This window comes from Phallusia mammillata, chromosome 8, assembly GCF_965637545.1.
Source record: "Phallusia mammillata chromosome 8, kaPhaMamm4.hap1.1, whole genome shotgun sequence".
Lineage (NCBI taxonomy): Eukaryota > Metazoa > Chordata > Ascidiacea > Phlebobranchia > Ascidiidae > Phallusia > Phallusia mammillata.
The window spans coordinates 7,077,183-7,093,144 of NC_137259.1; the positions used below are offsets into that span (position 1 = coordinate 7,077,183).

The 15,962-nt window shown below is 37.2% G+C and overlaps 1 protein-coding gene across 2 annotated transcripts; it reads left to right on the top strand.

The window, feature by feature from the left end:
- Positions 1 to 2,259: 2,259 nt before the first annotated feature.
- On the top strand, positions 2,260 to 14,578 carry LOC145205041 (cyclin-dependent kinase-like 1). 2 transcript variants are annotated; one of them, XM_080077678.1, is made up of 9 exons: positions 2,260 to 2,502; positions 2,626 to 2,747; positions 2,907 to 2,979; positions 3,053 to 3,143; positions 3,360 to 3,560; positions 3,845 to 3,927; positions 5,804 to 5,860; positions 6,612 to 6,815; positions 12,553 to 14,578. In XM_080077678.1, the coding sequence occupies exons 1-9, from the start codon at positions 2,335 to 2,337 to the stop codon at positions 12,685 to 12,687; spliced, it is 1,134 nt and encodes a 377-aa protein (XP_079933804.1). In that variant the 5' UTR covers positions 2,260 to 2,334; the 3' UTR covers positions 12,688 to 14,578. The 2 variants fall into 2 exon arrangements, with proteins under 2 accessions (XP_079933804.1, XP_079933805.1); XM_080077679.1 differs by having other exon boundaries at positions 6,612 to 6,776.
- Positions 14,579 to 15,962: the final 1,384 nt, after the last annotated feature.

Consider the following 15,962-nt stretch of genomic DNA (forward strand, 5'->3'; position numbering starts at 1 on the left):
GTAGCCTACCTTATAAGCCAGTGGTTCTCAAAGTATGGGTCGCGACCCAAACATGGGTCGCATAGGGTAAAAAAATGGGTCGCGCACACAATAGCCTTCCCGTTCCCACTATACTGTTTCGCACATGGCGATTGTAACGTCATAGCACGGAAAATAATAGGATAAGTTAATCTTGCGTTAACTGAACTTGGCCATGTGACAGTTAGCGTTAGAGTATGAGTAAGTATTCGTACAAGGAAATAAAATACATTTTTTGTTGTTTGAGGCTTGGGTCGTGAGGTGTTTATAAAACTCAGATTTGGGTCGCGGTCAAAAAAGTTTGAGAACCACTGTTATAAGCAGTTGTGGGATTCAAATATTTTGTCAGTCGGTTCTATCAAAAAAGTCATATTTTTCAGCCGGTTCTGTTACAAAATGTCCGTTGGCAGTAACCAGTAATGCTAACCGGTTCGCGGATCTCAATAAAATTTATTAAGACGGTTCTATAGAACCGGCGCAAACCGGCCGAATCCCACCACGGCTTATAAGTTATAACTTACTGTTAAATGTGGTTTTCATCTTAATTTGTTTGATTTTATATCTTTTGCTTTTTGAAGTGGTCCTTGCCGGTTTAGATAGACATTTATTACCTAACAGCTAAGCCTTCAGAAAAGGTAAGTAGCTTGTTGGAAAACGAAACAAAAGAGAGAAAAAAGTGATTTTAAGGACGTCAGCAGTTATCTAGAATAGACATAAGAATCTTTCGCACTTAGAAGTTATGAGCACAAACATAGGCATTCTGGCAAATACACAATTGCATCTTGCATCAAACCTTATAGTCGCTAAAACCACATTTAAAATAATTCTGGGATGTTGGTAAAGATACCATAGATTGTAATTTAGAATGAAGAAATTTGAAGAATATTTTTTCTCTCGTTAGACCTAACTTAACAATCCACGATTGTGCTTAAAGCCGTCGATGGAAACATTAATATGGCGTTATTGGTCTTCAAACCAAAATCACGAAACTTAGCGCACAGTACCGAGCCAAAAACAGCTAAATAGAATTCCTGCCGCGCTTTTACAGCAGCTTTTTTCTTAAGAAGTCATAGCGAGTTTGTTTACAGGTAGCATCGTAAATCGGTTCAGTTACAACTGTCCTTGATTAGGTAATCAATGTTTGGGAAAAATCTTTAACAGCATCTGTTTTCCCGCTCGACTCGGCGTACCTTCTCCGATTTCAGGTAAATATATCCCCATGAGACAATCTTTTTTCCACATAGATGGCGCCATTCGCTCGGAAACAATTCGTTGCCAAGCAACCGCTCAATGATCACTTGATGTTGAAAAAGAAGGCAGTACCTTCAACACGGATCGCCAACAAAACTTTCACAGACTTTGCTGCAAGGCAGCAGCCGAAATATTTGTACAGAATATTGTAATCAATTTTTTGGGTTAATTTAAGTGCTAATTATATGCAATGAACTATTTACCAGACTGCTTGTTCAAATAACACAGTTTTAGTGGTAAACTAACTTGCTGCAAATCAGTAAGGTTTTGTTTGCACTAGGCATACGCGACTATTTGTTTTAGCAATTTCTCCTTTTACCATTGATTAATCAAAATTTACATTGGTTTACTTAGAACAGTCAGTATAGAGCATTCGTTTGTTAAGCTACAGGTCTTTTTTGCATTGAAAGTCAAATATTGCTTTAATATTGCAGTCAAATATTGATCAGAGGGGTATTCAGTCAAACTTGTTTGTCTGGTAGAGTGGGAAAGTTCATTAGAGTTTTATTTTAAACAAAGGGTGTAAAACATGCGTTCGAAGTTCACACAAATAAAAACTGAGACATATGATAGCCACCTCCATGTTGACAACAAAGCCACCGCCCGCCTGTCACCAGTCTGCTTCAATTGTGTGCAAAAAGACAATAGATGCCTTTTTCATGGTCCATCTCTGGGCTTATTAGAATTGTTTTCTGTCAAAGAGGACTGTTGGTAGCAATCAGGGCAAAAGAATGTAAAGAGATGATGCTTTGATGTGGAATATTGTTTCACTGACTGTACAGTTGAGTTGATATGCACCATAAAGACTAATATCCACATGTTGACGTTATCAGTGCTTCGAATAATCAGAAGCTGTCCAAAGTAATGCATGGCATAAACATTTATTGGTTTGCAGCTAAACAATTTTCTCATCTGGTGCAAAAATGTTATGACTGAAGAAAATTTTCTAGCTGTGCAGTAAAACAAAATTATCAGAATACAAATCAACTAAGTCTATTTTCAATATTCACAGAGTATTGTTGAAACATATTTTTTGTAAAGTTAGTTGTGCTTGCATTTGAAATCATGGAAAAATATGAGAAAATCAGCAAGATTGGTGAAGGCTCATATGGAATAGTGTTTAAATGTAGAAATCGGGACACGGGGCAAATCGTGGCAATAAAAAAGTTTGTGGAATCAGAAGATGACCCATTGATCAAGAAAATTGCTTTGAGGGAAATTCGTATGTTAAAGGTATGTTGCAATGTAATAGTTATGTCCCAATTTATATGTACTGAATAACTTATATTTCTTTAATAAATTTGTATGTGGATTTGGATACGAAATCTGAAACTAAATTGTGTCAAATATTTTCAGCAACTCAAACACAACAACCTTGTCAACCTTATTGAAGTCTTCAGAAGAAAACGAAAACTACATCTTGTTTTTGAATATTGTGACCACACCGTTTTGAACGAATTGGACAAGAATGTCCATGGGTTTGACCAAAACTTTCTCCAAAATTACACATTCATTTCATGAAATAATGTTTTCTATGCATGCTCATGCACATGTGTTTTAGATAAATGGATTTAACTATTAACAAAGTGCAATAGCAAGATAAGAATGTTTTTTAAATATATAATTAATGTGTACAGAGTCCCTGAACAGCAAGTGAAAAGGATAGTTTGGCAAGTCCTTCAAGCTGTCAACTTTTGCCATCAACACAATGTATGTATAACTGCTGTTTAATGAACTTTCACCAATTGTATTGACATAAATGCATGTGTGCAATGATTTTCAGTGTATTCATCGCGATGTTAAACCCGAAAATATTTTAATCACAAAGCAAGGAGTTATTAAGCTTTGCGACTTTGGGTTCGCACGAATATTAAGTAAGTTGCTGTTTTTAGAATTCTTTGTTGATAAATGTTTCAATGTTAAAAAGTCATTTATACTAAGATACAATTGGACTATATATATTTTTTTTTCAATGACCTGGCTGTTGTGTTTTTATTTTGTGTTTAAAAAAATAGTATACATTTGCTACTATTACATAAGAGATATGTACAAATCTTCACAATTTAATCACCTAAACATAAAATTTTCAGCTGGACCTGGCGATGACTATACTGATTATGTTGCCACCCGCTGGTACAGGGCACCCGAACTATTAGTGGGAGACACACAGTATGGTCCACCAGTTGATGTTTGGGCTGTTGGTTGTGTCTTTGCAGAACTCCTTTGTGGTCAAGCCCTTTGGCCAGGAAAATCTGACGTTGATCAGTTGTATTTAATTCAAAGAACTTTAGGTTGGTTTTTGTGATGTTTTATACATTTTCTGTTAAAATTATACCACAAAATCATGGAACATCTGTAACTAACAAATGAATATGTATTGGATAAAAATGTGCCCAACAAAAATGAAAAGCATTTCTTTGTGAGAAAAATATGTCAAAAGTCCTATAGGTTTATAGAGGAACTAAACTAAACTGATACAATTAATGTTCAAAGAGAAAGGTTACTAGTAGTTCATATCGAAGAAAATATTTGCTTCGAAAATAGTGACTCAAAGCTGACAAAGATATGTTTTCAGGTGATCTCATTCCACGTCATAAACAAATATTTAGCACCAATCAGTTTTTTCATGGTCTTACAATTCCTGAACCGGACACAAGAGTAAGTTGAAAATATTTACTAAAATTGTAAAATGTGTTGTTATGAGAAATTCATCTTATGGTGCAATATTGATTTAAGCTGAGTTAAGTAAAATGTCAAAAAAAAACATAGCAACACAATTGCACTAAAAAATTTTTATCAAGTCAGAAATAGCTTTGCAATGCTGGAACTTTGTTATTTGAATGTTATTGTAGCAGTTACTAGGCAATTATGTACTTAACTTTGAACATTAGCTTTATAATAGACTTTGTAAAATTGACTGATTTAATTGTAGTATCTTCCTAGTAAAACACAACCAACTTACACACATTTAAACTTATTTGTTTGGCTAAAGAGAAAAAATTGATTAGAATTTCCAATGAAAGAGTCTGCAAATTGTGTGTCTTACGTTTACACTTAAACTTATTATATTTAACTTAATGTAGACAACCAAAATTGATAAAAATCCCTTACTTTGTAATTTTTCATTGTTTTGTTAGTTTTATCTTTAAGAATCGTCGCACAGACGTTTAAATTCACCAAAATCAAATGTGCTTTAATTGCGTGTTTCCACGGGTTACGGAATTTACCAAAACAAACGGCAACCGCTGGTTTCCAAGCGCAAAGCAAACAGCTTTTGATCATAAAATCACAAACTGACCCATTGGTTGGTTCGCAATCGAACTGTCCAGGGCAAGAAGTCGGCTCCTATCAATTCTGCCCATCGTTCTTTTTTGTTGCCCCGGCGCTGGTAAACAAAAAGCTTGAATGTCCATAGGAGGGCCACTTACAGCCGACTCAATGGGCAGCTACGCTTAACCATTGAGGTATAAAGCTATTTAGAAGATATGCCATTTGGCGTTATGCTAATCCTATGTATTATATACAGGCATTGATCGTTTTGTTGTAAAAAATGCTACTAAACCTTCATGTGCGCCAAGGCTAAAACGTGAACATTAAAAGTGGTAATTTTGTGAAATACGGGGCAATGAGCTGGAATGATGACCGGTTATTTTGTTTAGCTGCGCGTAATTGATAAACTTGTTTTGCACGCGAGCAAGCAAACTGTCCGAAACGACCATTTTTTGGGTGGTCACAGTGAAAAAGCAACGCGTTAGGTATAAAAAATGTACATCACATAATGTGTATGTTTAAAATTGGATGTTTGTGCGCAACTTCGATGCCCTTGTGAAATAAATGTTTCTTCCAATTGTTAAAAAATATGGAAATAATATTTTTGTTTAAAATATTTTTAGTGCAAAAGCCCAAAACAGTCTTTATCGTGTCACAGTGGTGTCTTGCAAACCATTTTGTTTAAAATAAACATCATGATTTCCAATTTTAACACTAAAAATTCTAAAAATCATTTTAACGTTTGTCGATAGGTAAAAAAATGTAAATTTTACCGATTCTCAAAAAAACCTTTCCATCAAGTATTGGCATTCGAAATGTACTTCAAGCACGTTATATTGTAACTTGTAAATTCAAACGCTGCAAATTCCAAACGTTTATAGCAGCCTTAGGGTGTCCGTTTTACAATGGAGCCATTGTTTCGCAACGATTTCTTTGACCAAGTGAAATACACTCGAGTGAAACCCACACTTAAACTATAAAACGAAACTATATTCCCTAAAATGGTTTTACGACCAGCCAAAGTAAATACAAACTTGTGGAATTCCCTGACAGCCTGACTTATGCCCTTTGTTTTTCAATCCATTCGCCAACCGGCGTTTTTATGTGCAATCAATAATATCACCTTTGCCGCCATTAAAAAGGTCTGACTCAAACTGAGACCACGTAGCATTGGGGACACTTCGCAAATATTTGATTTTTTTCCTATGCACGATTTTGGTTTGTCTTGTAGCGGTCGATAAACTTGTTTTGCCTTGTTGCGTAGGAACCTCTGGAAAAACGTTATCCCAATACCAACGCCCAAGCTCTGCATTTTATGAAGGTAAGCTATTGTACATTGTAAAGGCTATTTGGTGTGCATGAGTCATTCATTTTTGCCACAGAATCCTAATACAGAAAACGCCAAATAAAGAGTTTTATTAGGATTGGGTTAGTTAAGAAAGTTACCAACTGTTTTTATTTAGTTGATTTTTATCAGCAAATTTACTTAATAACATATTTGGCGATCATAATTAAAATACAAATAACATTTCTAAAACATACAATCTTATTATAACACTCTCCCCTAAACAATTAAATGCTACGAAAGGTTTCCTCAGTTTTAATTATATATAATACGACCGTGGGCTTAACACGAAAAAATCTACTTAAACAGATCGTACAAAACAATAAAAAAAATTTCAAGACAAATCCACATTCTTTTGCGAGTGTTAGTTGAACTCGCAAGGATTACTACAGCACAAATGTGCACCAATTTGTGCCAAGGTTCTAGCTTTAAAAGACATCTGTCAAACCCATCAATAGACTTTTTAAACAAGAATTACTTGTACAGTAAACCTCGGTTGAAACGAATTCGGTGCATCCGGATCTTCGTATAATTCGGACAAAACTTGAGGTAGAAATGATTTGAAAAAAGGCTTGAACTAACCGACATCGGTTAATCTTCGTCTAATCCGCACAATTTTTGGGTCCAAAGGAGTTCGGATTAACCGAGGTTTACTGTATATATTATGTTTAAATTGAAAACACCACAGGCAAAAGAAATGGTCAACAAAAACATGATACATTACCAGGCGTGCCTTCACATGGACCCTAGCGCCCGTTCCACTTGCGAGGAGCTTCTAGAACATTCCTACTTTGACTCCTTCCGGGAGGAAATCAAGGAGCAGCAGCAACCTCAACAGATGCACCATCACCACCACCATCGACACCGAAGACGAGCTAGAAGGAACCAAGTGGTAACCAATCCGGCACACAAACACTTTAACCATTTTCCTGTGAGTGATATGCAGTGCTGTTTGGTAGAACTAATGTTAACATTTTTGTAAATGGTAACAACATACGTATGGTATTGATAAGGCAGGTTATTTATTTAGGTTACTTTAATCAACCCTAAAGATAGGCACACAAAGTACGGTTTTAAATATTCGGTGCCAAAAAGATGCAAGCCAGTATTTGCATGTAAAACACCATTTTGCCCCTTCGCGCGCCCCCTTTTTTACGGTGTGCGGCACCAAGTGCATGCCTTCTATTGGTTTTCTATCATCTGACGATGACAAAAGAAACAGTCGAAACGTTGTGATGTTTTACACGCAAATACTGGTCTTTTTCTTTTTGCTTATGCCTAAAGAGCTGTTTAGGTAAAACTTTGACACTATTTTTTTGATCGGGAACATACCTTTCTAAATATATCCGTTTTTCAGACATTTTTTTGTCAGTTTTACACAAAAACGATTAATTTAAATGTTTAATTTATAGGTTCGGTTTTTGTATAGGCATATGACCGAAATAACCAATATTTAATTTTGATCCCAAACACAATGCTTTGCCACATGCGCCTTTCATCTCGTCTTAATCAGCAGCTTCTATTTGCACAAATCAAAATGCTGTCCCCCTATATTTAGAAACGAGCAAACACCTACATATGTTGATTCTATAGAAATCCAGACCAAGTCGCCTTTATTCAACCACTAGTCGTAACACATATTGCGCAGATAGCATATGTTGCGTAAATTTAAAGGCGTGACAAGACATAAAGGTACAGGCATGTTTACTAGTAACTATTGCTGTTTGTACCATATGCGGTTTTCTCGGTTAAAAGGCCGTATGTTATTTATCTGGCAAACAAGCCAGGCACGCATTGTGATTTATAACTGACAACGCATTTTGTGATCAAACAATGGACATGGTTACGCGACAATAGAACTGGAAGTGTATTACAAGACCCTGTTGTTTCTGTTACAGCCAATAGTAAGGTACGTTTTATCAACTCTAGGTGTGCTGCTATGGTTTAACAAGAATGGCGTGGGTTTCGGTTTGGATATAACTAAGTTTGTTGTGTTACTCGTTGCTAACAATGCCTTAGTGTGGCAAAAACTTACCTAAATAACCTTTTTGGTTTACAAGACTTCCAACATTGTTTGATGTGCCAATTGTTTTGTTGACCTGATTTTGTTGTTGTCCAGCCTAGTGGTGGTCATTACTGGTCAGTTGGGGGCAACCAAACTACACAATAAGCTGGTTTAGTGACACAAAAACTAAAAAGTTTGTTATAAACTCCAAACTGCATGTTTGGATTATCAGTAAATCTTCTAAAACCTGTTTCATCTTTAGCATTAGGACTTACATGCAACAAAGAAATGTTAGCATTAAACTTACATTGCGTCCCGCCGTGAATATTACTAAAGTATGTTCCTTGTTAAATGCTTTTTGTACTGCAAATCCGGAACAAATGCCACAAAACGCGTCGTGACAAATGTCTTATATTTGTTGACATTTTGTTGACATTTGTTGACAAATGGTCTCCCACCGTTTTCCAATCGCTGTGTAGAATAGCTACCATTTTACAGTCGTTTTTATTTTTGGCACAGCTTATAAACTTGAGATAATGAAGTTTGTATAAAAATGTGCCTAAAACTGGGCAAGTTTTCTTTTCAAATGTTATTCATTGTGCTTTCGGGGTCAAGACCAACAACGCGTCGGAAGTTATGTTGAGAATAACTTTTCCCATATCGCTCTAAAGTAGAATGTCAAAAACTGTTTATAAAGCGTCCGGGTCAGGGTTATTGTGTTCAATAGCAAGCCTTTATCCTTGCCAAATCAACATGCCCAAAAAGTTTCGAGATTTAGCACCGAGAAAAATCCATTGTGTTGAAAATTCGTCACGTCTGAAAACAAAAGCTTTGCCGGGCCCAGCCTTTGTTGGGGTCATTGTCATGGCATTAGCCCAACGTCAGGCTATTGCACCTATACACAAGGGTAATTTATCTTGCAAGGCCATTTTTGCACTGTGCCAGCTTCTATATTTGCGGTTTGAAAGTCGGTACGCATTTTCCACTTTCAAGGCCTTTATAGCGTGTGTGCACTGCCGTGCCACATCAAACGGACGCCTTGAGCAAATTTTCACCACTCGGCGCCCAATATGCACTGAGATTGCACTAAGGGCTCTGCGGCCTCCGAACGGACGCCAGCGAATCGCTAAGGACGATCAGTGTTTCAAGGGCCTCTCCTAAACCACTTGCTTGCGCCCCTATCAATACGAGGCCTTCGCTGCGATTTTAGCCAGTTCTCACTCTATTCTGTTTAGAGGCGTCGTTTTGGGCTCTGGGTGTCTGTGTGCCTCTCCTCCTGTTGTTTTGTCGCTGTGGAGTACCGAAACGATCGTGTCATATCGCCCATATTTCATTTTCTAATAATGCTCGATTGCTATGGGCAACGGCGTCCCGGCTTGACGATTACGGAATGTTAATGCCTGAAGCATGTTTTCCCCTTATGTTGCTATAGCAACCACGTTTGTGTTGATAATTAGCTTCATACTTTGGGTTTTCGCTGTTATATATCGTTTGCTCCCTATAATTTGAGTGCGATGCCATAAGCAAGTTATACGGTTTTGAGCGCACAAAAGTCTTGCTTGGATTTAGTTAAAACTGTTAGTGGAAATATAAATGTTTTTTACGACGATTTTTTTGAAGTCATTGGGTTTAATTCAAGCATCTTGAACTAAAGATTGTCAGCCATCCATTTTTCGCCGAAATAACATGTCATTTTTTTTCTTTTTTTTACAAATGTCACCACAAAAATTTGCACTTTTGTTTTGACAACGACGGAAATTGTAACCTATTCGTATGAATTGATAGTACAATCATAAAAAGACTAAAAGTGTTTTATACTTATAGAACCTACCCCTTTGTGTAGAAAAACTTTCAGTCAAGGGAAAAATACGTTTCTCTTAGCATGTATTTTTCGGCTTACGCGCACAATATATCCTTTCGACTTATTACACACTATATCAACCGCCAAAGTCACTGGCGGGTCAGAGCTGTGTTATCATATGCGAGGTTCTTTGTTGGCCCCAGAACGAAACGACCTATTGTGTATATTAAATTGGAAAGTCGTTCCTTTATGTGACTCAATGTCAAAAGCGGACACATATTATCGATATTGATGTGGGTCTGTCCGTTTTAATGTCTCTCTAAGCACGCTGTGGTCGCGCGCGCACGTTCAGCGAACCACATTGTATTAGTTAGAGCGATAATACATACTGTGGTAACACGGCCATGTCAAGCTTAAATGGTTGATACGATACACCATGGCCATGAACGATATAATGTTTCGGGACAAAAGACTTTTGTTGGTCCACCAATGTTTAAACTGCCCCATGGAAGAAGTTTTGCTGTAATATTATCACAAAGTTGTGGAAATAACAACTATATTATAATACCTAAGTCAACGACGCCTTTAAATCTCCAAAGTGTGACCAGATAGCCAACAAACGCAATTATGTTAAATGATAATTTTGCATTTAAATGATAATTTAGCATCTTTTTATATATAGGCACGTGGAAATGTGATTTCAACAGCAAAAAAGGGTCACTCTGTTTAAAAATGCATTGAATTCCTTTCGACTTGCGGATAAAAGTATATTCAGTAAATAATATCCTAACTAATGTAAATAAACCGAAACTTAATGAATGGATATTTAAATTATTATTTTGGTGATTTCTAAACGTTGGCTTTCAATGAGTAATTATGACTCTTTGTTGCCCAAGAACACCGTTTTGATTTTGTCATCACTACTTCACCTATTAGGTCAGTCCCTTGCAGACACTGTGGAAAGATTTGTGTCGCCATAAAAGCAATGACTAACAGCTTTGGGCATACCCAGGCTTTAGGAGTTTTTTAATTAAGTCGTCCATCATATACACATATATAGAAACCACAAGATTCCTGGGTGTCGGGCATTATAGAAATATGGTGAGGTGTATAAAAGGTTGAGGTAACTGGATACACGGGCTGAAATCGGATAGTGTTTTCGTATTCAGGGACTGCGGCTACCGTGAGTAAACTGTCGACGAAGGTTAGAGTGCGGCTAGCGCGTTTGCTTTGAACCTGAAGATCAATTACTTTCCCGTCCAGAACAGCTGGTCTTATGCTGTTGTTTTGTTTGCCGGAAGTTAGCACTGATTTGACACATTCAGGGACAAGCACCAGATTTTTCGGAGAGTGTTGTTACAGTAAACCTAGGTTAAACCGGTTTTGTTTAATCCGTTTCTTCGTCTTTTTCGGACGAAACTATAGGTACAAATGATCTGTAATGTGGCAAGGTTTGAACTAATCGGCATTGTTTAATCCGGATCTTCGCTCAGTCCACAGTTTTTTGGTCCGAACAGGTCCGGATTAGTACCTGAGTTTTACTTGAACTTGTAGGCAGGTCCGAACGAAAAACCTTAATTTTATCAAGCATTTTTGTAAAAACATTACAAAGCTTAAATTTTCCACCAAATTTTTTTCCCATATAACAACCAAAAAATGTGTAAAAAATTACATAACGTTTTGTTTCACAAACCATCACCACGCTTGGCGTTCAAAAACGACCAGCCGTTGCTAGCATACTCCATGTACACAGTTGTTACAGTTTCCGGGGAAAACGCCCACCTTAGAAATACGAAATTCCTATCTTCTGACCAGCACTCCCGCTACTGTGTCCTGTTGCCAATGTTGACTTAATAACCGCCCTGAGCAGCTCGGAGTCCATAAAAGACTTTATTGTCCACGGCCGATATACAGCATCATGACAATGTATCGCAACTTGGAAGAAATTTTGCCCCACTGATCGAAACCTAGATCACTGCCATAATACCGTTTAGCGCAGTCGTTATTGCCGTTTTTTTGTCAATCATACCCGTAAAGCTTTTTAAAAATTGACTTTAACCATAAAATTCTAGGCAAAATTGACGGCTTTTGCATATTGAGTGGTGTTTATGTATATGTAATTCACTTAATTAAATAGTTAAACCATACTAAATTTTTTGTTTATCTCATACACCCTGCTTTGGTGCTTTGTACCCCTGGTTTAACGTGTTTTGTTGTATTGCCGTAACCAAGAAATGGTTTAATATGCTACCTTCTTAATGAGCGTGCTCTTTGGTAAATTTTAAAAGTGCTCTTTGGAAAAAAATGTCCAATAAAACAACATAGCAAGACTGTAGGAACGGATTGGTATGAGAAATGGATTTAATCTTTGAGACGTGTTTGCATTTGTTCACAAATGCCGTGTTTAACTTGTCCAACATTCTAGTATCAGGCAATGTTTTCCACTGTTTACTAGCTACTGATATGATTGCACTTGTTATGTCATTTGAACCTGTTTGACTGCCTGTTTGAAAAAGGCATTTTAACAGTTTTATCGGTGTATAAAATTGTGTTTCATTGCCTTGGTGTTATTACACGTCTCTCGTGTTTAGGTTTGTGGTTTGTTTGTTATTACAGCTGGTCAATGTAAAATACCTTAAAAAGTAGTGGTATTTTACATGTGTGCTGTAAATGGTCAATTTGTGTACATAAAAATATTCCAAAGTAGACTGTTTCATAAAGCGTTCTCTCAATTTTGTAAAAAGTACCAAGCGCAACGAATTTAACGTTGTTTTTAGTTTTATCGTGAGCCAACTAAATACACATGGTAATTTCAATGCTACTTCATTAGTCTATCTTCTCAATTCAATGCATTTTTTCTAGAACCTTCTCCCAATGCTTACCAGCAATCCAATTTCAAACTCATCATCACCTGCTCCGGACCACAAAGGACATTCCAAGGACGGTATCGGCCCACATCTTCGTCACAAATTTCCCCACAGACTACCAAACATTTGAATTCTCATTTCTTCATCTTTGGACTCCATGGCGCCACTACGCGGACGCTTTTTCGAACTCATATTTTTCCCTTTTTTAAGGTAGTTGTACGCTCTCGTTGCGCACATTCCAGATACCTCTGCCGCTTATGTTTCCAGGTGTGTAGAGTAGAAACTTTAGATGACTTGGCGTTCTATTGCGTAACATCATCTGAAACGGTCTGTTTGGGGCCATTACGAAAACAATATGGGACAACACAATTTTTACTTACCGTATTTATTCGGTTATAAGGTCTTTTACCCTACAGTTTGTGTTGCTTACAATCGAGTACAGTAAGCTACAAAATGGCTGTTAAAAGGATTTTCAAAATTTGTGAAATTAGGTGGTGCGCCATTTAAAACAGTTTCTTTCATCAAACATTACAAATTAGGTTGGCATCATTTCCTTACTCTACTAATTTACTTATACATGCTAACTGTAGCGGCATCTGCTTACATTCGACACATAACCATTCGCCGGTGAGGGGATCACCGACGTCGGGCTACGTCAGTCGCTGTGACGTAGTCTGCAAACCGCTCGTCAGCGCTCCAGTATGCAAAAATTCTGACGTTCTTTTGTCCGTCGCCAATCCTTACACTCACATCGATCCAAGACTGATGGCGTTGCGACCCCTTGTGGTCGTGTTGTACCTCAGAAACGAGTAGGGAGTAGACACTCTTGGTGCTGGGTCGAGTAGCGGTGTAGAGCATTAAAAACTGCACCAGATATAAAGTATGTATTTTATTCTACTGGTTCAAAGGCGTTTGTTAACGAATTCTGTACAGTAAACAGTTATGGCACAAGCAAGTTTCAGACTTTTCATACAGTTGCTTTTTGTGAACTTTGGCATTGGCAATCCACCCTAAGCGTTCACTTTTTTTCGCACTTTACTTCCTGGGTGTGTTTAACTTGTACGACTGCCCTGTGCCCACCACGTACACCTGTGCTGTATTTGTTTTTATTTCGACCATTGTCGGGTTTTATCTATTCGTTTGCGTATTTTCATTTTGCGCTATGGCACAAAATTTGTACAGCAAGTGGCCAAGTCCGTATGACATGTAGCAAGCACAACCTTTTTCGTTGTTGGGTGAATACAGAAAATGTAAGTGGCACTACGTTGTATGTATGATTAACTATTTCTTGTGGGCTTTTAATGTTCAATTTCATTCACTTTTCACCCTTGACTTCACTGTCTCGCTGCTATGTGACATAATTTCACCTGATATATCTTTCCTTTGGTGAACCAGTAACGTCTTGCCACGTTCACCTTGCAACTTAAAATCTACAGTAATGTGCTAACCGGATTTTCGCGTGTCGATTTATGTAGCCGCCTTTACTTGCTTTGCTCTTTCAGCTTAGTCGCTTAGTTTTCCGTATTTCGTGGCTGTACATAATAGTAGTAACGTATACTGTTGTGTTGTCTTCACAGTTCCTATATTCACACATTGTCACGAAAATCTCGGCATTATACATTTTTTCATACCTTGAGCCTTTTATCACAACCCAGAGAGCATTTTATATTAACTGATTTTAAAACATTTAAAGGTGTTTAATGGAATCTTAGAGCAAAATTAATGGACAGTTCAAGATATAACTTGCATAACTTATAGTTAATTGTGTATATTTCACTCTACCCACTCTGCTGTCATTTCTTTGTAAATTTGTCTCATGTTTAGCATCATATTGACAATCAGTGATTTTACACCGAGCATAAATCCCTCTGTTATTTGTCGTGCTGATATCATATCACTCTTTATGGACGAAAAGAGTCGTCCTCAGGCTTCAATCAATGCCTGGATTGTGTGAACTTCAACCAGGCGCTCTGTCGTTATTTGGTTGCACCTCTTTCACTAATACACAATATATTGGTTGATTGTCTTAGTAAGTACTGAAGTCAATATCGTGAGATTTGGGATAAAGTTACGAACGTATTGTATAATTTTGCCGCCAAGATTGCGTTGAAAACAAAATACCATCCCTTTTTTTCCGAATAAAATTGCGCAGATCGGGTCAGTTGGAACGCTTACAAACATGGTCCCACAACCAAGACCATGTCATATGCGTTATGTGTTTGTCCACTATATCAAGAGCACTAGGTATACATGGTATAGAATGCCATGACAGTAGTTGCCACTTACCACACTAGAGTTGTGAGCGGGCTTGAATTGGGTCCCAGTCCGACAGTACATGTCCGAAACTTGGCCTAAACGCGATTTGTGTCGAAAAAAACAAAAAAAAACAGCCTAAATTAGCTCTTAAAGTGGGAGAAAATGTGCCAGAACTGATGCGGATTGTAAAGTCAGGCCTGAATATATCCCGTTTTATTAAAACGTAAACTCAATGCTGGCCCGTACGTCACCTGGAAAGCCAGACCAGACTGACTCCGTTTCACAGCCAAAAGCAGATGTTGAATACGAATTGACCAATTGTCAATTCAGTACAGTCCGACAAAGTGGGGTTAAAAACAATATACGCTGCAATCACCGTTGCTATAAACGCTGTTGTAGGCCTACTCTTAAACCGTTGAACAAATGATGTAAAGTTTTCTTTACAGCGTGTTTTGCGACAAATGACGAATAATAGAGATCCTAAAAAGTTGAGCAGTCACGCATGACTAAACAACGTTCATAACTTTCTGCTGGGTTGGGCCAAAGTCTATCTATCAAACACAAGTTGTCGCACGAGAATTCATGGAGCGTGAAATGGGGCGACTTTGCACGCTTTTAACAACGCAAAGGATAGGGTTTTTGGTGTTTTTTTCAATAAACTGCCTTAACGACTAAATATTTTTTATTTCTAAATTGTCTTGCTAACAAAAAATTTTTTGCGTGACGTAAAAATGACGTCATTGGTTGCTAGGCAACGCGCATTGTTTGCAGGAAAGCAGTTTTATTGGCACTAGTTTGTCAAAAAATGTTTTTCTGCATCGTTTTCTAGCAAATTTGTGAAAGTAATCTTTATGATAAGTAATTGTGATAATAAAATGTAGTAAATATAAATGGTCCTGGCCGTTTTTAGTAATAAAAAATGTTGACTGTACAGATATTTGAAAAACTTAGAAATATTAAGTGTTAACTGAAGCAGTTTGTTTATCAAAGATATACTTTTTAAAGTCTTTATTTGGGTTATACTTATTTTTTTGCTGCTGGAAAAAGTGCAAGCCTACAGAAATTTGCAATACATTTAAAAGTTCTATGATAAGATGAACTAAGTGTGTATATATAAACTTGCAGCTTAAAATAAAATTATACCAATAT

Excerpts from the sequence above, each read along its gene's own strand:
- LOC145205041 (XM_080077678.1), top strand. The coding sequence starts at position 2,335 with ATGGAAAAATATGAGAAAATCAGCAAGATTGGTGAAGGCTCATATGGA. Across the intron at positions 2,503-2,625 it reads GGGAAATTCGTATGTTAAAG|CAACTCAAACACAACAACCT; the intron begins GTATGTTGCAAT and ends AAATATTTTCAG. Across the intron at positions 5,861-6,611 it reads AAGCTCTGCATTTTATGAAG|GCGTGCCTTCACATGGACCC; the intron begins GTAAGCTATTGT and ends ATACATTACCAG.